The sequence below is a fragment of the Larimichthys crocea genome, chromosome XVI (assembly GCF_000972845.2).
Source record: "Larimichthys crocea isolate SSNF chromosome XVI, L_crocea_2.0, whole genome shotgun sequence".
NCBI lineage: Eukaryota > Metazoa > Chordata > Actinopteri > Sciaenidae > Larimichthys > Larimichthys crocea.
Genome location: NC_040026.1, coordinates 22326522 through 22348945, shown reverse-complemented (window position 1 = coordinate 22348945; position 22424 = coordinate 22326522). Strand labels below are relative to the sequence as shown.

The following is a 22424-nucleotide window of genomic DNA, read 5'->3' as shown; positions in this document are numbered from 1 at the left end:
ACGTGACTCGTCTGCGCTGATTCCGGCTTCGGCTATAAACATTTCCACGCTTCCTTCCAAACTAGCTGCGCATGCATAGCTGAAATAAATGGCACTTCATCACACGGAGCACGGCGCTGTTATTGATGAGAATGAGCACCACAGAGGGACCCATATAACCCGCCGCAACACATAATCTCAAGCTACTTCCTGACCCCTCATTAACGCCGTACCTGGCATGTTTTCTGGAGTTATGCATCTTTCATTTCGATAACAAATTAGCTCAAACTACGGCTGCTTGAAATTCTCGATAGTTTAGTTAGTAAAGGAGGTGGATGGTGGAGGTCCCTGGTTTACTGGAGGCCCCCGTGAGGGACCACACAGCTGGTCTGCTATAATTGCTCGTGCAAGAGACCGTGGAGAGAAAAGAGCAGAAGGTAAAGAGAGAGGCACCGGTTTTCTCCAGTCCAGTCTTGTGACACATAAAATAGCATTTACATCAACACTCTCTGAGACTTGGACAGACGTCCTCTCGTGCTCTCTATCATCTCATTCCCACTGTTGATGTCATTTCCTATCTGACCTTCATGCTTTCTCTCGCTCTCCTTCCTGCAGCAGCAGCAAATGGAGAGTTTGGACGGAGGTTTGCCTCCACCTAGTGTTCAAAACATGCAGCAGCTACAGAGACACACACTGGACATCAGAAGTTTTTTGTGTGTCGTTATTCTGCTATATTGATCAGATGTGTGCAGAATTAAAGTCTTTTTACACATCGTACCTCAGAATATATTCAGCTCTCTTTTATTTCAAGACTGCAGGAATATCATCTGACCTACTACCACACCATGGTTGTGTGTGATGCTTCTTCTAGTGACGTCTGTAGAGAAGTTCATGCTCATTATGCTGAGCGTAACCGCTGTGAAACACTCAAAGTAAAGTCTTCTCTCAGACACAAACCAGATTCTTGCTGAAGTCAGACTCGGACATAGAAGCTGGTTCAAAAAGTTAAAACATTTTTTTTTTAATCTAATTTCCTCTAACTTTAAGAAGGACATGACATCAGAGACACGAGGACTGGAGGAGCTTCGGCCGACTTCCAGTGGAGGAGACGACGTCTTGATATCAAAGAGGTGAAAGCCAGAACTTCCAATCATACACGGTGTAACTGTTACAACGCTCAGAGAGTCTGAAAGCGACAACATGTGAGGACGTTTTAATAATCTTTGACAAGGCCCTGAAATAATTAGTTGATCAGAAATTGGCAGAAATAAAGACGTGGATCATCGGTGGAGCTGAATGACGCCTGGTTGCTCAAACAAGCCACCTGTAACCACACCCACCTGTCAGTCAAAGCGTCCACGCTCTTAATCCTGCATAACTTTAAGCCTTAATATAATGTGAACAGGTGAGTTGTATATAAATTCACCCTCAGTACAGTTGTCATGAACGGGGAAATTAGCTACAGAGACCAAAACTGTTTTTTGTACCAGGCTGTAAACATGTTTATTTCTGCTGTGAAGTTGGACATTTGAACATGGGGACTTATGGAGACTGACTCACTTCTGGAGCCAGCCTCAGGTGGACGTTTGAGGAACTGCAGGTTTTTGTCTTTGACTTTGTGTAACTGTTAATGTTCATGTATGTTCTTTCTCAAGACTCCTGAAGACGCTCCTTCACGGATCTCCGACTGAATGAACACATCTCGGCCGACACACAGTAATAAAGACACTCGTGATAAGACGTTTATACTTCAGCCATTTATTTCTTAAACATAAGAAAGAAGGGACTTCTCCAAGGTAAGAAAAATAACATTGCAATTTAAAATCAAGTGCACTTCAACAATGTCTCGTTCCGCTAAGGGAGCTGTCCCTTCCTACCGTGTTTGAAGTGAGATACACAAACTCAAAAAACAATCGAAAGAATCAATCTTTACTGTAAGGCTTCGGGTGGGGTGCTGTGTCGTTTGACTGTTGTGATGTTTGACGTGTCAGTGGCGACGACATATATATGTAGGTATACCCATGAACAGCCAATCCAACGTCACGACAATGTCCTCCGCGACATCTATAACGCAACTACGAGACGAGAGAAGACATCGACTGTGTGATGGACTCCAGGAGGAGTCGGGCAGTGGGCTCGTTTGTGCTAAAACTCCTTCGTTAAGCCAGAATGGAGGAAGAAGAAGAAGGAGGAGAAGGAGGAGAAGGAGGTGACAGCTCACCTGGGCCAAACAGTATTTGTAAGTAATTTCCGGTGTTTGTTTGAACGCTCTCAGGAGAACCGAGTTTATTGCATCAAATTCAGCCGATGTACGATATGAACCGTCAGTCAACAGAGGGTTTAAAGACACGCCGAGTGGGAGTACAACATTCAACGGAAGTCAAGATTAATTTAATTAAACGCGACCTGGCACTCTCTCTTCCCTCCACTCCACTCCAGTAACTCGTTTGCCTTTTCAACAAGCATGTTTAATGAAGTACAATCACCGTCTGGTCCAGGTCTGACTGCCGTTACATCCAAAAACAACACGGATAATGGCTGTACTGTATTTAGCTTAAAGGTCCAGTGTGTCAGATTTATAGAACAGAATAATTATGTTACCTTAGAATGAGACGGACAAACACTGACTCTAGATATTCGCATTTTCTTGTGTTTTTATTGGACCCGATCTCGGGAGTCACAACTGTCAGTGACTGATCAGTGTAGGCAGGTGATGCTATAAAGTACGTACCCCCATCCTGGACTGATAATCCCCCAAATTTAAAGACATACACCGCCTTTAAAACTCAACAAGATCGTCCAAACCTGTGTAGATATTTGCATTTTCCGCATGTTTCACACCCGCCGTACTTTCTCCTTTAAGCCCACAAGGAGAGTGGATGAGGCTAACAGCAACTACACCACTAGATGTCACTAAAATCTCACACACCGGACCTTTAACGGCGACGTCGGAGAAGTAGGTCACAATCTCACTTTCAAGAGTTTCCTACTGTACAAACACAATCTTTATTAGCAAAAGCAAAAAAAAAATAATAATTAACTTAAAAGGTCCTTGTAATTGGACAAATTTAAATAAATCAACTTTGAGGAGAAAATTAATCAGAAACAATGTTTTTATCTGCAATTTCAACTCACTAGATCCAATATCAAACAATGTCCTATCTATATAGTAGGCCAGTTAAGACAGTAAAATGCAGCAATTCACAACTGCCGTAGTGCGTGTTACATACTCAGGATATATAACAATATACATTAATGGCATTTCACATTTGACATTCTCGATAATACATAACGTACCTGGAGTATAACCCACAAAATGATGCTGGTACCTTGTTGAAACGAAACAAAGGAAGTCTTGACGTTACAGGGTTTCACATTTGGGAACAAAATCTGTGGTCACGATGTCATGAGCTACAAACACCATTAAAAAATAACTCGATTTGATTGGTTGAACAGCAGGTGGCAGTGTTTATCTGTGACAGCGCCGGCAGCGTAGCCATCGTAGAAGCTTTTCTTTACGTCTCGGCTTCGGGAAGATTCGTTTTAATTTTCGAGTGGCTACAAAAATGTGAATGGAAAACTTCCACCATGGCTAGTTCGGCTTCGGTTTATCGGACCCGATCTCGGGAGCCACGACTGTCGATGATTGAGTCAAGAAGCAGGTCGGTGTAGGCAGTTGATGCTATAAAGTACGTACCCTCATCCTGGACCGATTTTAGAAGAATTTAAACCCCAATAATTCCCAAATTTAAAGACATGTAATGCATGTAAACTCAACAAGAAATACCAAACCGTGTAGAGTTTTTGTGTATTCAGAAGGAGGGCAGTATCGTAGAGCAGATGAGTGAAACCCCAGTCCATGTGAGCGACAAACAAGCCAATCGTGAACGTTTAGAAAAGGCTTTTGTACAGTACAGGAGGTCACTTCTTGGCACAGACAATCTTGATGTATCAGGTGTGAAGTTTGGGCACAGAGGTAAGTGTTTCTCTCTGCCTGTGGTTATATCCTCCACTGAACAGGGCGAACTTCATTGTTGTGTGGTTTGGGGTTCATGTTGAGGAGGTGACACATGCGCTGCTTGAAAAAGATTTCTCGAGCACAGATCTGAAACATTTTCAAGCGTATGAGATGATGACGGGGGGAGCCGGGAGCCGGGAATGACCTGAACCCGAGACCATCGCTGGGAGCCAGAATCAACGCAACCTTCGAGATGTCCTCCCGTGAGAGGCATCACAACTGCGCTCATGTTCTCACTCAAAGTGAGACAGTTTGCACTCGGTTCTAACTCCCTGTGATAATATTACCTCCTCTGACGGAGTCCTGCCGGCCAATAATGAGTCAGAGGCTACGGCGACACTTTGACATTTCAATGCATGTTTTTCAGATTTTATTTAAAGATTGGATTTTATGAGATCAGACTGCTGGCTGTTTATTTAAAGTCGAGTCTGCAGAACGTTTTCCCACTGATCGTTATAGACACATTTGGCTGGATTTCTTCCAAAGGGAATAATTATTATTTTTATTATCGACTCATCTGACAACTAAAGGTGATGTTTTGAGACATCTGCACACAGGAGAATAGACAGTTAATCTTCTGTTAATTGACAAACAGACTACTCACTTCTGCTCTTTTCTCAACTTCCATGTCTGTTTGACAGTGAAGTCGTCAGATTTGCCACCTAATGGACCTAAAAATCAGGAAAAATATATTAAAATTTAGTTTTTACATAAAAACTCCACCAGTCACGTCACTGTCTCTGTCTCAAACTCAACCAGGAACCTTCCAGACTTTGTTAACTTGCTCAGATTTGGTCATTTTCCTCGATTTATGTGCCTCTACACATTCAGACAGGATTCAGTGCTGCTGATCCAGCATTTCAGAGACATTTCAAGGCTGGCTGTGGAGGTCTGACCCATCTGAACGGCCACAGCGTGATGTTGGACTGTGTTTTTTGGGCAGCCTGCACCAAGGCACGACCCTGACTTAAATGAATGGGAAAACTGGCGCCGGATCCTGTCTGAAGTGAGCTACAGAGGCTGTTTTTTTATGATCGAAAGTCTTTCTTTCAAACATCTTCTTCGCACATCTGGAACTCTAGCCATGCCTGATGGGACTGAGCCATGAATTCTTTATAAATTAAACTAATCAATCTCAAAACGGACTAAAGTCTGACCCAACACTGACTGAACAGCTCTACCTTGTGGACAGTCTGCAGCCTTGAGTTGCAGCCTTGCAGCTGAAAAACGTTGCACTGAAATGGAAAAGTTCAGCCCGGAGAATCGATTCATTCTCGTCTAACGAGCTGTAGCGCCGAATGAACGGGTGATGGGATGAGTTGGACGTGGTGACGTGGCGAGGTCGTATATGCAGGATAATCCACGTATCCGTCTTATGCTGCCACCTGCATCTTGCTGTATGAGGATTAAAAACTACCATGGGAACTTAAATCTGTACAGAAACACTAGTAAACACGATGATCGCATGCCTCGGCGTCCCAGCTGAGCTTGAAAAAAAAAAAACCCTGCTGTCATAAGCAACTTCTGCACAATTGTGATAAGAAACATCACAATCACACACAACACTGTACATGTACATTATATATGTGAACATTAATGTACATGTAGTCAACCGTGAACAGAAAGAATGGAGGAGCATATACAAATATAACATGATATATAAGACATACTGACGATACCTACACGTTATAGACACATTGCTCATACATTCATATATGTCAACACTTAAATATGTATATACAGTATACATGTATATATTCATATGTATACAGATATATCAAAGGAGGAATAAATAGTGCCATTAATGAGGTGAGACAACCTAGTTTACCGAGACGACTATCCTCTCGTGACACGTGACTACCAACGCAACGTTGAAGCGACGCTGGTGGTCGTCCAGCTCAAACCGCCTACGCTCCGTCACGCTCACACTTTTCATGGGGAAAAACAACTCCCGCTCGAGGAGGAGTGACCTGCTGCAGGTTTTAAAAACACTCTCCGCTCCTTCTTTCCTTCCTGGCACTAGGTCGGTCTAGTTTACAGTATTATGCCCAGTAATAAATAAATGTACTGTTGATCTACTGTTGCCTATATGTAACAACTACAGCCTGAATAGTCATATTAAGATGTGATTACATTCTATATATCTGATGGGGTATTGACATATATTGCAATGCTTTTAGTACATACAACCAAAAAAGGCTTCGTGATTTGACCCCGTGTGTGTGCGTAAAGACACACACACTCAGGAGTGAGACGAGTGACATGTTGTGCATGGACCTCTGACAAACTGTGTTGATGAAAACAGTGGAACTGGATACCGGCCGAATGACTGTGTCAGGGAATTGGCAGTGGACAACTCTCTGGCGTGATGACTGGAACTTTCTGTTGGAAGTGGGTGGCATCCGTCACTGTTGAAACTCGGCCTCTAGTTTGAAGGTGGTAAACCGTCAAAAATCAGCTTCTATCTCGCTGATTCTGGAGCATTCTCGTTGGTCTGTTATGGATATTCTGCTAAAAACATGAATTAATATTAAACAAATCTGTTAATCTCTTGATTTAAGAAGCTCAAAGTGCCTCCAACTCTAAACCAGCTACATTTTAAAATGCATCTTGCAGCTTCTGAAGTTCTCACACAAAATCTGATAACTTTTCGGAAAAGGTCTCCAGTGTCGATGAATCTGGATATCGTGGACCGGCATTTCAGGAGAAACTGAGCTTTTTGGAAGAGGTCTCCCTTTTGAATGAATCTGTACATTGCGGCACGGCGTTATGGGAAACTAACTGTTTCGGAGAAGGTCTCCAGAGCAGATAGACCTTCAAAATGTGACCCGGCCATCCAGAACACTGAGCTCTTGGGAAAAGGTCTGCAGAGTGGATAAATCTGGAGATTTGACGTTTTTTTACAGAATTTTCCGACGCTAAACATTTTCGTACAACGTAATTTTTCGGAGAAGGAGTGAAGAACCTTAAAACTGAAGCCCAACGTTTCAGGAAAACGGAGCTTTTCAGAGTAGATAAATCTGATAACTAAGGCTCAGCATCAATGGAAAACTGAGCTGTAGAATTGGAAACAGTAAAAAATAAGTGATGAAACCCAAAGACATTGAGTTTGTACGACAGAGAGCATCAAATCGTCAAAGTTACGAAGCTGCGATTGGTGACCAGCATGGATGTAAACAGCATTTTCAAAATGAGCTGACTTGGTGCTCATTGTGTCTACACAGGATGCGTTCAGGTACAGTAGGTCACCTGCACACAATCAATGTAGTAACACGTATAAAATGGAAGAAAATAGATCTGAGGTGTAAAAATACACTCGCATGTAGCGCGTGGTGAAACCGGAGCCGTGACGCAGCCTGTGTAGACATCGATCTGTCCGTCCAAAGAACTTCCTTTAACGCACAAACTGAACCAGCAGATTGTGTCGGACTGAGTCTGTTCATCAAGTGTAAACCTCAATCTGTCCAGACGACGGAAGTCAGCGATCGTGCAGTCTCGTTCTGCTCATCTGCTGCTGAAATACACAGTAAACAAAGAGGACGTCCAGTCGAGATACCGACTTAAACTAAAATAACGTCAGATTTATTTTTGATGCTTCCTCTTTAGTGATACTGAACCGACAAATTTAAATCCGCCGCCGTCAAACTAGAGGCCGGAGAGTCGAGGACGCCGACTGAAATGCTACATAGAGCTACGGCTTGCATTAAGAGTGTGAATCATTTGTGTGTTTGTGCATTAAATATATCTCTGCCTCTACAGGCAGAAGAGAATTAAAGATTTCTTTTATTTAAAGGATGGATCGACTCGAGGGGCTTTTTTTTTTTCCATGGAATGTTTGGGATTTTCACTTCCTGCGACTTATTTTTATTTTTTTAAATATCTAAGAGTTCGTCTGGAATTTATAGAGCACTCCTGCTGGCGGAGACGTCACTGACATTCCCGGCAGTGAGAAAACTGTGGAATGATTGTGCTATCATCTGTCTTCTTTTAAATCTTTTTAAAAATCAGGGGTGAAGTTTTCCACCGTCTAAACTTTGCGGGAATCGAAAGGAATGCTTTAAGTTAGAGCGAGACGTCTGCACGTGTGTGTGTGTGTGTGTGTGTGTGTGTCGTGGAGTTTAAAAACAAAGCGAGTTGGCGATGTTTGGATTTAGTATTCGAGATCACACTCTTTGAAGGAGCGGGAAGAGGACTGACAAGGCGTCCACCTCCAGAGCAGCAGTGACAGACGTGGATTCAAAAGAAAAGAGCATGTGATCGTGTGTGTGTGTGTGTGTGTGTGTGTGTGTGCATGAGGATTAATTATCTACACGGATAAATGCATGTATGTTTGTGTTTCAGAATACCCCTGGGGTGTCGGATGGGTGCTGGTTTGGTCAGGGTGGGGGTCAGTCTGTGAAAGGCATGATGGGAGGAGACAGGGCAGAGGGTCTCTTCGCGTTCTCGCTCTCATTTGGTCTTTAGTTTGCCCACCTCCCCGTTCAGCTTGCCCTCCTTCGCCAGCTTCTCGTTGAGTTGGCACAGTTGGCGAAGGAAGCCGTCGTTGGGGCCGATCTCTCTCTTGTGCCTCACGGTGGCCACCGCCAGCCGGGCGTCCATTCTGTGGCGCAGCATGAGGTAAGCGACGACCATGGTGGGAGAGCGACTGTAGCCTTCTCTGCAGTGTACGTACACCTTCCCTGGGGGGACACAGAGAGGGCAATAAGACATACACCACAAAGAAATGCTGAGTCTCATGGTGGGCGGCAGGTTTCAGCAGTATACTCCACATAAAGACCAAAACCAACAACATGTTAGTCAATCTTTGGACACTTTCTGACGTCCCCAATTATTTAAAAACAGCCCACAGATTTACAGTTTCATGTAAAAAAACAAACAGCTGGTCATTGTAGTTTGAGTTAGACAGGAGTTTTTCAGCGGCGGATTAATGCACATTTACATGAACACGACTTTAATCGTCATCCGTATTACTCTTGTTGAGTAGGGATGTAACGATGTCAACTCACGACTCGATTCGAGTCACGATTTTTTGTTAACGATACGATTTTTTTTAAATCAAAATGAGCTACAGACAAATTATGACTAAATAAAATTATCTTTTTATTTGTAGGGAAAAAATCTTTCTTTACAGAAACTCTCAAACAGTTTGTGTTCTCTTATAAAAAGTGCAACTTACATCTTAAACAACAAAACACATGACAGATATCTCCTTTCTTTAGAAACAGTAAACTGCTGTGATGTGCTTTACGCTGAAGCTTTAAATTAATCTTACAATGAAGTTGGGAACTTAAGTACATACAAAATTTATTAACATTTCATTATTCATTAACCCTTACATACTAACTAACTACGTAGCATATTTACACATGTAGAAGCATGTTTAGAAGAACATACACCGGGAAAATGTCCAAATCTGAGCAAGTAAACAAAGTCTGGCGGGCTAAGCGCTCGCTCCTGAAACACTCCCGGTGGGTTTGAAGTCGCGTGCAGGACGGACTAAATAAGGCACGCTGAACACGCCGAGAAGCCTGTTTGACCAGTGACAGCACGCGCTGTGCGGATTCCCATTCGCCAAGAATCGCGATTCATTTTTTCTGTCAACCGATGCGAGTCGTCACGCATTTGTACCGGTTTTTAATCGTGTCACGATGCATCGTTACGTCCCTATAGTTGAGTCATGCAAATAGCTTGACAGCAGACTATTTTTCAAGCGTTGTGTTCAACCTTTGAATCAAACTGGGTTTCTTGAAAGAATTACATAGTTGATACAACATGAGAGTTGTCATCGTCCTGCTGGAGGTGTTGGAGGCAGAGCCAGAACCCGCTGGAGGGACTACATGGAAACGCCACGGGATCCCACAGAGACCTCCACACACCAGATCCCTTCAGCTCAATGCAGCATTTTAGCGTCTTTCAGCCTCATTTTTGGCTGCAGCCAATCCAGCAGCTATCGTCTGATGATGATTTTGGCCTCTGGTGGCAACAACGAAGTTTCAGGGCTTCTGGAAAACCCCAGATACAGCTGTCAACCTTCATGTCTGTCCTTGATGAATGGAGATATTCAGTATCGTCATGACGCCCCGTCAACTTCAGCACAGCACAAATCATTGTTCTGTGTGTGTGTGTAACAGTTGGTTGGACTTCATTACAGTCAAGAACAATCCAGAATACATTGTTGTGCTGCTGTGATACCAGAAAAAAAGAGTTTTGCCACCAACATCAGGCCGTGTATGATCCAAACACACTCATCTGACCTCCAGTGTTGTTTTGTAGCTGCCACAAACTACGAGCGGTACGAAGCGTTGTTTTATACGTTAACTGATCACATTCGATTGCTCTCCCAGCATCATGAGCAGCATTTAAACGAGGATAATGTGAAGAAAAACATGCAGGATTTCTGACTCAAAGAACAGAAAAAAAAGAGTAAAGAAAGAAGAGACAGATGAATAAAGAAAACAAAGAGGAGTAAGAGTGTTTGGGGAACATATGCCGGGACTAAAACTGCAGAGCGAAGCATCTTCTGTGCCAGGAGATGCAAATATAAGACCTGACCTCTGCTGCAGACTCGGCAAAGTCAATCATCTTCACTGCAGCCTACAGCACATCCTGCACACAGTCTGTCTGTCTGTCTGTCGTCTCTGCACTGCATTTGTATTTTTAATATCTGTATCTGCATGAATCAGGACTCTCTTACGTCTCTACCTGACTTGCACTTTCATTACTGACGAGCCAAAACCTCCCGTGAGGAATCTCACTTGGCAACGCTCACGGAGCAGCTGATGTGTCGGGCGGGCTCGAGTCAGATCTGCAGATTCTGCACTTTATTTGAAACCCAACACCTCGCTGTGTCTCCTCCAAGTATTATCCCCAACACCTCTCACCCCGCCTCTCCTCTCCTCTGTTGTATAATCTCCTCCTCTCCTCTCCTCGTCCATACTCGACCCAGATCAGTTAGCTGCCAATGAAATGACCTCTTCAATACCTAATCACCTCGCCTGCCACGGATCAATGTTGTTTCTGCTCTTGTTAGACATGAAGGATTTCTGGATTACTCGCTCGAGTAGGGACGTCAAATTAAGTACAGCAGAGTACAGCAGCTATCCTGACAGTATGAAGAATGGACAGCATGTCTGTGACGTCACTTGTAGGTTTCTGAAGCTCAAAATATGATTACGTATGTTTTAGATTTATATTTTGGCAGTCAAGTGTTGGCGCTAATGACTCATACAGTTACAATTTAATTCAAGATAAAACGTTGCGATCATCATCTCCTGTTTTGTTCCGTCCTGCATGCGACTTCAGACTTTGTTTACTTGCTCAGATTTGGTCATTTTCTTTCGTTTATGAGCTTCTAAATATGCTTCTACACTTTTGCATGACCGGCAGTTTGTGCAAGGTGTTTTATTTTGAAAATCCACAGGATTCTCTATGCCGTTTCTGTGTCTGGCTTCCTGTCAGCTCGAGCCGCTCTGTCGCAGCGTCCGTCAAAAATAGAACCGGACCACGGCGGAGCCGGTGGGGTTTGAAACACTGACTAGAACGAGTTCTTCTTCAGTGATCTCTCATTGTATTGATGTGTGATGATGTCAGTCCCCATAGTAGTTTTTTGAAACTTGACCTGACTGTATAAAATTACCTGTCGTGACCTCGAGATTAATCACAGCCCCGTGAGAGACCCGGGTCTGACTAATACCTGGAAAACAGTCACAGCAGTAACGACCTGCAACAGAGACGTTTTCTAGTCTGGGGCAGACGTTGTTGCGTTATGATTAAACCTGCAGCTCCTTAACGAGGCTCTGCAGAGTCATAACTCTGTGATTCAGCACTATGACCGACACCTTTCACCTCTCACACGCTTATTGATCAGCTGTTAATATCAACAGTATTGATTGGAGCAGCTTTAACGTGCTGCTTGTAATATTCAGTTTAAAGTGTGCGCTCGTAAACACGGCCGCACTTAAACCAACCTCATGCCTTCATTACGGCGGACACGCGGGAACATCCTCGTTAAAAATCTCAGACCTGTTCAGAGCTTCAAACCACGGGTCACAAAATGTCAAAGACAATGTCGGACACAGCGCAAAGTCAAACTGCAACAATAGCAGGCGGCGGGGCAGAGGTGAGTCCTTCATCCCTCATCATCATCATCATCATCCTCTGCTCCACAGTCCTCGTTACAGTCGCCCCTCGCTCCTGATTTACCACGGCGTCGGTGCACCTTTGCCAAGCCGCCTGGGAACGAAGACGCTTTTCTGTGTCAGAGCCGACAATAAATCCATGACATGAAATACAGCCCACTAATTAAACACATCTCTCAACCTCCTAAATTTAGTTGCAGCTTTGGGAGAGCTGGGAAAGAGAGGCCGAGACCTGCCGGGACTGTTTGTGTGTGTGATGATGTCAGTCCCCATAGTAGCCGGGTTATTGTAGTGAGAGCAATTTTTGAAACTTGACCTGACTGTGTAAAATGACCTGGAGGATAATCACAGCCTCGTGAAAATGTGCAACCACAAACTAGAGAACGACGGCGTCGGGAGGATGTTTGGGTTTCCAGGTTTACTGACAATAGGAGGAAGTGTTTCCAATGCAATCACCCAAAAATACAGGTGAGGTGTCTTCATGTGGACGGATTTCTGAAATGTAAGAAATGTTTAAATTTGGCCTCATATCCGTGTAACAAGCAATAATCATCCCAAAAGCTGCTGCACAACATCTTATGTAACGTAACAGAGCCATCATGTACTTCTAAACACTCTAAATTTCAATATTTGAACACGGTGTTTCCATGTCACATCACCCCGTTTAACAAATGAGGCTGATCGGGCTTCAGTGCTACAGGTGTGTCAATGTGTGGAGCGTTGTGACGCCGCCGACGTCCAGGGACATGGTCTGATAATGGAATATGGAGCAGGGCTCAGGAGTGTGTCGGATTTAGCCGTCATGATTATCTCCCCGTCTTTCAATTTAAGAAGCGTGCCCGAGATCGAATCATTAAAAAAGACGATGCTTAAATCTTGTACCCGTCATCAGACGAGCAGCGCGAGGAGCTCGTTTTCGTGTCTCGAGTTGTGGAGACAAATTACTTTCAAGCAGGAGCCACTGAAGTGGGGAAGACGCTGTGTTCGACAAACACTGTCAGTTTTCTTGGATTTTACTGATGTGAAATAAAGACCAACTCAACATTTACATATCATCAGCTTGTGAGCTGATATGGATCTGTCTCGGGGTCTCCTCCCAGTTTGACGTGCCCACAACGCCTCCAAACGAAGGCGTCCAGGGGGCATCTTAATCAGATGTTAAACCACCTCAGCTGGCTTCTTTCTACGTCAAGGAGCACATCTACTCTGATTCTTTCAGTCACTACCCAAAGCTCATGACCAGAGGCGAGTGCTGGAACGTGGATGGACCTTCTTCCCCACAAACACCAACTCACAGTGAACAAGACCCATTTTTAGCATTAACCCTATAAGCTGATGGGACGAAACAACTCGACTGGAGCCGAAGCTTTCCCCTCTGACACGCGAGGGTCAAGATAAACTCACCTTTGCCATTGTTGTGTGCGAGAGCCTTGTCGATGAAGTCAGCCCCCTCCTCAAAGAAGGCACAGAGGTTGAACTGCTCGGTGTCGTTGGCCTGGATGCCGTGGTACGTGATGCCCGTGCCGGCGTAGAACTCCACGCTGGTGTTGACGTGCATGAAGGAGGTTCCCTCCGCCACGTTGAGGACGTGCGTCACTCCGAGTTTCTGCAGACGCATTGCATTCTGGGCTACGAACCTGGGTGGGCAGGGGGACGGAAAAAACAAAAACACATTTGATTTAATCACTTCAGCAAAGCTGCTGATGTCTGTGACGTGTGAAGTCTGCTGCATCGAAAAACAAAGTTTGAACGCTGGAAAAGCTTCCAGAGTGTCCGCGTTGATGGTGAAATAAAAGCTTTGTGTTCTCCTGCAACACAGAATGATGAGTGTACAGCAGCAGAATGAGACGCAGAAGACAAATCACGGCACTAATAATAACACCTGACAGATACAGCAGAGGAGCGTGTCAGCACAATTTATTTTAAAGTGATATCTTGACAATGTAGGTCGCATCTTTCACGACAACGCTGCGTGTGTTTCAGTGAACACTGCGTTGGCAGTATCACAGCTGAGCGCTGCGTGGTAATGCTTCAAAACAACACTCCGGTGTTTTTAAAGTCTGCAGAACTCATTTATCGATCATTTCTTTCAGTAATAATTTTATTTAATAGCTTACAGGTGTTTCCACTTGGCTGATTAGACCTCTGGTCAGGTAGAAACAGAGCTAATTCATTTTATTACGTGCACCTGCTCCTGTCCTGAGTAAGAAATACCTTTAAAAGTGATAACAGTGTCGACTCCCACGCCTTTAATATCTGCAAAAAAACCTCAAGAGATGATGGAGATGGCACTCAAACAGTTTAAAGGATGGACGGAGCTTTTTATTTAGCTAAATTAGGAAGTTCATTGCACAAAACTCTGCAGATTCTGCCTCAGTTTCAAATCTCTGTTACTCAAACTCAGCAATGCATCTGCATCTGTGTATCTTAATTGCAATATAAAGACTGTGTTCTGAAGCAGCGTTACTCCAATCATACGGCTTTAAACATGATTATCTGTGGGCCATGTCAGGAGCCCTCCGGCACTCGGATGATCTAAAATGTTCCCCTAAACGGATTACGAATGTATTTTCCAAACTCAAACCCCCCTCATACTGTTTTCAGATCAGTCGCAGTCAGCACTATGAAACCACCGCGTGCAGCTCAGGGACACACTTAAGGTGTGGTTTGTTTGCTTTGAGGAACACTTTGGCTCTTTGTGAAGCTGGTCTTTAATAATGGATGTTGTGGGACTGCGGATCCCAGTGTGAGGAGGGCTGGGACGGGCCAGGTAAAGAGGAGGAGAACTCACTTGAACCCACTGTGCCTCTGCGTCGTACTGTAAATCTGAACAACGCTCCTGCACACGTGCACGGACGCTGATCCTCTGCATGTGCCGCGAGCATTTAAACACACATGAAGGGGGAATAATAAATGCTGTGATTGATTCAAGTCCTCACAGGTGAAGGAGTTTGTGCCCTGCAGCTGACACACAAGCAGATGGCCTCCTTCATCTCTCCTCCTATATGGCCGTAAAGCAAAAAAATCATGGCAGGGAGGATTTTTTATTAGGTCTTGCAGAGAGGAGGAGGAGGAGGAGGAGGGGAGGTTTGCAGCCACCACCTCAAGGGAGCCGTCCAGGGTCACCTATCCTCGCCTCACCAGCCTCATATCGACTGTAAGCACACAGCGCTGTCAGGGCGAGCATTTACATGAAGATTTATGAAGCTGGGCTCTGGATAAAAGTAAAGCAGACACTTAAAACAAGCCTATATCATAACTTTAGCATCATACAACATTTGGCGTGATCATATTTTAAACAAAGACCTCATCCCTTCTTCTAGTTTTAGTGAAAGATGAAGCGCGTGCACTCGAGTCTGATGTCTCTATTCGCTGCAGAGAAACAGTTAAATTCTCCACAGCTAATTAGCGACACTAAATGTTCCATAAAGCTTCAATATAACACACACAAAAGAGGCGTTTTATTTAAAATCAATGGACAGTTGCCTTTGGCCGGGTTGGATCGTATCAGTGGACGCGGGGCGTCGAGCCAGCCGGGCCCGAGCAGCCAAAACTGTGTTCTCTAGTTAAGGTTTGTTTGCTCTGTGTGATACACGTGATTGTAGTTTTTATAAAGGAAACAGCAGGAGGTTGGATGACGATGGAGATGAAGCTGCTTGAAAATCTTCATCAAATTGTGTTTTTCCCTTTGTACTCCGTCTCCTTTTCCTCTTCTTCTTTCTTTGTTTTAGAGCCTTTCTTTGTGCAGAATCAGTTTTACTACGATAACGCCACACGAGTGTGTGCATAGTAACTGTAGCTTTGTGGTTCCAGGGGATATACGGCCAACATCTCGACGGTTACATACGCTTTGCTGTGCTCCATATGCCGCGATATTCCCAGACTAATCGCTGCTAAGCCGCTCAGATGGCAGCGAGGATTCTTCCACTCGAATGTGGCGATGACTCCAACGTCTATCGAGCTGCAGATCAGTTTAAACGTGACACCTGTGTGTGAGCGTTGAAGGTTTTTGGAGAACGTCTTCTCCATAGGGTTATGAAATTTGGGGGAATTTTCAAAGTTTCCATGGGAATTAACCAGGAATTTACAAAACTGAAGGTTGGCTCTTAACAGGGAACTTATCTTATGAGAATGTATCCGTACAGTAGACAGCTAGCTGATAAGTTGGAAACTAAATAAGCTACAGCTGGCATCATTTCGTTGACCATTTATGAGGCTAGCTTACCCCCAATTACTAAATTACCCCCAATTTCCAGTTAATTCCCATGGAAAGTTTCCAATTTTGAATATTTCCTTAATTCCCCAGCTCAACTTTCCATGGAAGGTTACTGGAAATAGGCAATCTGGCGACTTTAAATCGCGATCGTGATCCATTATGAAGTTGCTAATTGGACTTCAGAGGAAGTCTTGGGCTGGATTACGTTATCCGACGTTCAGATATCTGCTGGTCACACCAGAAGCCCTGAAACATTGGTCGTTGTCTCCAGAGGCTAAAATCATCATCAGGCGATAGCCAGTCTGACTGCCTGTTGAAGATGTTTTTAGATATTTTAGTTAAATTTAGACACTTAAAGGCTGATGTTCCACAGACTTTCCACACTAGGAGCTGAAATATCGCTCGCTATGAGATTATATTCTGATTTGTCCTTTTATTAACTGAACTATAACGCAGTTTCACGAGCGGCAGAGGAACGATCCTACATTTAATCTCATCCCGAACTGAGGAATTTTCTCTAAACTAGAGATCGGGGCCTTAAATGGGTCATGGGCCCAACTCTCAATGGGATCCCACGATAATTAATATTTTCAAGGACAAAGCTTTTTCACGTGAATTGCACCATATATACACGCCGTGTTAATCAGTGTGCATTTGTCTGGATCTTATTAGCCGACCGACTACACAATTTAGAGTTCTAACGGACTCCAACTAATAGGATCCATCAGCAGAAAGGCTTAGTGGGTCCCAGTGGTGGAAGCAGTGGACAGGGTGCAGGCTTTCATCAACAATCAATACCACCTCGGCCTGCCTGAGCCATTTGTAATATCATATTACACTGCCCTTTCAACTTGTTTGGACAGTCTATGATATACTCTAATGGTAAAACATCTCAGTAATTACCCCGCCAACTCTGTTCTGCACAATCAGAGAACATAATTTCTTCATCCGAAATCAAAAGTCTCTCTTTCACAGAGTTGTCTGATCAGCCTCAGCTGAGCACGAGAGTGCCAGCACTTTGTTTGGAGACTTGGCCGGGCAGGATTGGCATATTCAGATTGATTTTGTTGTAGCATTGAGGTACAGTAATGTGCTTGTATCCCGTCTCGCTCGCCCTCTTCCAAACCACTCTGTTGGCAGCGGCTGGAGCCAAATTATGGACTGCACAGGGACACCACGTTACTCAGGGGCATCCCTGAATCGCTTCTTCACCATGAATCCATAAGAGTGAGATTAAGAGCTGCTCTCTAAAAGCTTATATTACATTACAGCACAGCAAAATATATTTGAAAAGTATATTTCCCAGAACAGTTTTTTTTTTCCTTTACTGGGTGTGCCGACAAATTTGACACGTGAAACCTGAAAATTATTTCTGATATTTAGGATATTTTAGATGAAATTACTTAAAGGTCTGCTCTACCAGGTTTTGGGGCGTCTTTCCACATATGTTGGCTAACAACAAGATAAAACAAGACACCCAAGTAGCAACCTCTGTGGCTGGTAAATGAAACCATTGTGGAAGTGTTCAAAGCTGCAGTTCCTCAAATGTCCACTTGAGTCAGTCTCCATAAGTCCCCATGTCCAAATGTCCAACTTCACAGCAGAAATAAACATGTTTACAGCCTGGTACAAAAAACAGTTTTGGTCTCTGTAGCTAATTTCCCCGTTCATGACAACTGTACTGAAGGTGAATCTATATACAACTCACCTGTTCAGGTTATATTAAGGCTTAAAGTTATGCAGGATTAAGAGCGTGGACGCTTTGATTGACAGGTAGGTGCTGCTACAGGTGGCTTGTTTGAGCAACCAGGCGTTATTTGGCCCACCTCAGGTCCGCCTACGTTCCTACCAATACAGCTGAGGCCGGAGCCGTCACACTGAGCTTTAGAAAGCTGTTGGTGACGTCACGGATGCAACATCCATTTTTCATACTGTCAATGCACTTGACGGACGAGTGCCACTGGCTTAGCTGATTAAGAAAGCTTACATGAATACTGTCCCAATATCCTGAACATTCAATGTGCAGGCCAACTTTTTCTCCACATAGAGAAGCAGAATCGATAACGGCACTGGCATCAATAAAATCTTATCAAGTCCTGTTGCCGCTTATAAGCAAACACTTGGACAATCAGTTTGGAAAGCTTGTTCTCGTGGCAAGTTTTTTAGTTTCTAACTGCCGTAAATCTACTGACAGACCAGACTGGAAACTGTGGTGAGCATGTTCATCTCTTTGTCAGACACACAATGCATCTCACACACAGTCTGTACAGGAAGTACCAGGAACCCGTTTTACTGGAAGAGCGAGCTGTAAATTCCTAAAGAGTCAGGCATGTTCATTACAAAGCCAATAGCATCCAGTCAACCAATAACCACAGATTTATGGTTTGGCCTGTGCCATGGTATATGGTATAATATACATAAACACTATATATACACCGTATGTGTTTGTGCACTCAGCACCTTTCACCACCTGATACAGGAATTAAATGACCCAGTAGCGATTTGTTTGTCCTGTAGCGTGATCGTACACAAAGAAAGCACGTAAAAGTACGTAAAGTACGTAACGCTTTACGGCACTAAGTCACACAGCACCAAACTATTCTGATTCTGGTGAAACTGGATCATATTTTATGGAGGAAATGTTTTCTGGTTTTCCCTCTGATGTCCTCCGGCTGCTCCGCCTCAACTCTCTGTGATTTACAGAGTTTATGATGGACAGTGAGTAAACTGCTGCAGCTGTAGCTGTGTCAGCTCAGTTCGTCAGCTTGGCGGTGAGCTCAGAGCGACGGGTACCCGTCGCTCTGAGCTCACCGCCAAGCTGACGAACTGAGTGTTTGTACCAACAGGCGTTATGGACTACCAGGAAGAAAAAGAGGAGGTAACCGGGCTCAGCAGCCTCTACGGACATAATGGCAGAGGAGAAGAGAGTGAAGAGGATGCTGACGGAGGAAGCTAAGAAGAGAAAAGGAGAGAGTGAGCGAGCAAGAAGCCGCCGGACAAGAGTAAATGTGGGACTGACTTTTAGTGGTTGGTGAAATAAAACGCTAAAAGACAGACGGCGATTACAATTTGTTTTCTTAAGATCTCTAATTATTTATGTCGGTATCTCAGGATAGCAGCAGAAATGTACTTATGTTATCATGAATGCGCCATTGCTTAGAGTTACCATACAATATTTTTAAATTTAGAATAATCAATTATTGGACTGATTGCTTCATCTCCGGTCAGGGCTGCAAACATCAGTCAACTGTTAAATGTCCAAATTCAGCTTCTTAAAGGTCCACTGTGTTTGATTTGGCGCCACCTAGCAGTGAAGTTGCAGATTGCAAACCAAGCCTCACCCTCTGGGAAAAATATCCTTAAATGTTACAACACTGGACCTTTAAAGTGAATGTTTTCCGACGTTAAACTTTTGGCTTGTGGACACATCAGAGACGGTTGAGGACATCACCTTGGGCTTCAAGGACCAAACAACCAATCAAGAAATTGATTGACAGTTTAATCAATAATAAAAATAATCATCTAGAATAAAAAAAAAAAAAATATATATCTGTTTACTTACAGGAATAGTCATCTTACAACATCTTTTAAAAACTCTATCACGCCTGAGTTTGGTGACCTGTGCTTTGAATTTGCTCGGTATAATATTTAATTAATAAATAATGTAACATGACAACTCATGCCTGCTCATAACAGGAGCATCCCTCCTCTCACGACTCACACATTCACGTGTTCCTCCTTCTCCCTCTTTGTTCTGCAGGAGCCCAGCAGACCTCCTGCTGTTTTTCAGCTGATTTATGAATGAAAATAAACAGTTTTATTATATGTAATATGTTTTTTTATTATATTATTTAGATGTTCCTGCAGCCCAGCTGGACAGAAAGGGAGCGGCTCGATGAAGACGTGATTACATAGCAGTGATACTAATGATGGAGGGGGTTCATTGAGTCTTTGTGTGTGTGTGTGTGTGTGTGTGTGTGTGTCCTTCACATCCAAATCTTTAAATTACTATAACATCAGAGTGGATTACACCTTTAAATATATATCAATATTACTACAATGTCACAGTGTTACACAACATGCACCTGCCTGGCTGCTGGTGCACGTTAACGCCAACAACAACAACAACAGGCTGTTTTTTTTTTGTTGTTGTTGTTTTTTTTCCTCCATGGCGAGAGCGGAGACACCAACACAACAAGCCCGCCATGCGTGCGTGCTGCCCGGCCATGCGACACTGCTGTCACCGCGGCGTCTGGTCGGTGGATGTAGGAGAGAAACGCGTCCTACCTGTCCGTCAAACACTCACCGACTCTCTCCGTGCACACACTGATAAAGGACTCACGCGTTGCCGATGTATATCCTCGGGTAGACCTCGTTGAAGTGCTGTGTGGGCAGGCTGTAGAAGCCGCTGCCGTTGGACAGCAGCTCGTTGAGTTGTTGGACGGTCACCTCGCCGCCCGGAGCCGGGACGTCAGCCGGCGGCTGGTGCTGCTGCTGCGGCTGCGGCTGCTGCTGCTTGGCCGGGCTCAGGTGTTTCTTCATGGCTCCTTCTGCTCTTTTCTCCCGGATTAATGTTGACAGACCACACGCGGCTCCAGACTCGTGAGCATCGTCCAATTATTCAACTGCATCTTTTTTTTTTTTTTTTTTTTTTCTGTCTTACCTTCGCACGTGAGGTCGTGCGCGCGCGCTTGTCTTCTCGTCTACAAGGTGTCTGATAAGGAGGCGCGAGCGCCACAGCCCCCCACCCCCCCCTCACACATCAAAGTCAGGTACACCCGAGGTTTACAACGAAGATCCGGTCCACTCCTTCAAAATAAAACTGCTGATTTAAAGTGGAAACACCAATTATGTAGCTGTAAAAAGGGCCTGCAGAGATTATACTTTCTGCGCAGACTAAAATCTTTTAATGTTGATAAGACCTTAATGGTTTTGTTTTTATAGATCTTTTATTGAGTCAGTTTTAACTTTCTGCTTGATCTCATTTTATGGAAACCTGTCGGTTAAAAACAAAAATTGTCTGTTCAAAGTTGTGAGAGATGCCAACAAGATAATTGGCATGCAGCAGATCTTTGACAGACGAGTCCTACAGAAGGCTCGGTCCATCCTGTCCAGCCCTGACCACCCATTGTTGCAGGGATTTATTTCTCTGCCGTCTGGACGGAGATACATGCTACCTATGGCACGAACAAATAGGTATAAATTCTCCTTTGTTCCACGTGCAATCAATGCAATTAATTTGCACAACTCTTAAATCGCACTGTTCTTGTGGCATTTGTTTATCTTTTTAACTTTTATAGACTTTTTGCCTTCTGTCACTTATATTCTTACTTCATTTAGGATTGTTTAAATAGAAGTTTTGGTTGCTTTACTCTGCGTCATTGTTCTATGTCACTGTTTGTCTATTTATTGTTTGTTGTGTAAGTTGCATTGTCACTGCAAATCAAATTTCCCCTGGAGGGACAATAAAGCTCTGAACTGAACTGAACTGGTAATCATTAACGTTACATACAGCTTAATATTGTATGAGAATAGAAGTATAACGTAGAACTAAATACTCAAGTTAAGTACAAGTACCACAAGTACACTGTATAATAATTACACTGTATAATAACAGCTCATAATTTACAGTCACTGCACATTTCTCCTTTCTTACTTTGCTCTAAATCAACACTGCCAATTTGCTCTATATACTTTTGTACAGTATATTTTATTTACTATTGCTATTTTGATATTTTATTATGTATAGTTTACTTTATATTTTTATTCTTATGTTGTCTATCTATCTATCTGTCTGTCTATAAAACTGTACTTGAGTTAATGTTAACTATCTACATATAAGTCTAACTACTTTTATTGTGACATATTTGTTCAACAAAACATGCTTGTTATACAAACACGTATACACTATACTATCTGTTTCCGTGTGTACTCTATGATAATTCACAGTGCAGCAATGTATGGACGGTGGGATTATTTGCAGAGAAGCCGCCTCTGCCCAGAACAAGTGACAATCAGAAAGAATGACAGCCAGAATAACAAACTTATGAAAAGAGAACTCTTCCTTTAATGT

At 43.6% G+C, this 22424-nt stretch overlaps 1 protein-coding gene across 2 annotated transcripts; it reads right to left on the bottom strand.

The window, feature by feature from the left end:
• Nucleotides 1-1716: 1716 nt before the first annotated feature.
• Nucleotides 1717-21218, bottom strand: dusp3a (dual specificity phosphatase 3a). 2 transcript variants are annotated; one of them, XM_027289797.1, is made up of 4 exons: nucleotides 20694-21218; nucleotides 13540-13772; nucleotides 8471-8676; nucleotides 1717-4668 (listed from the first exon to the last, which is right to left on the bottom strand). In XM_027289797.1, exons 1-4 carry the CDS (start codon nucleotides 20891-20893, stop codon nucleotides 4660-4662), a joined length of 648 nt encoding a protein of 215 aa, XP_027145598.1. In that variant the 5' UTR covers nucleotides 20894-21218; the 3' UTR covers nucleotides 1717-4659. The 2 variants fall into 2 exon arrangements, with proteins under 2 accessions (XP_027145598.1, XP_019133285.1); XM_019277740.2 differs by having other exon boundaries at nucleotides 1717-8676; nucleotides 20694-21213.
• Nucleotides 21219-22424: the final 1206 nt, after the last annotated feature.

Bases quoted from the DNA above. Each gene is read 5' to 3' on its own strand.
- dusp3a (XM_019277740.2), bottom strand. From the start codon at position 20,893: ATGAAGAAACACCTGAGCCCGGCCAAGCAGCAGCAGCCGCAGCCGCAG. The intron at 13,773-20,693 runs GTGAGTCCTTTA...CTGCCCACCCAG, and splicing joins AGGATATACATCGGCAACGC to GTTCGTAGCCCAGAATGCAA. The intron at 8,677-13,539 runs GTGAGTTTATCT...GTGTCCCCCCAG, and splicing joins CGCACACAACAATGGCAAAG to GGAAGGTGTACGTACACTGC.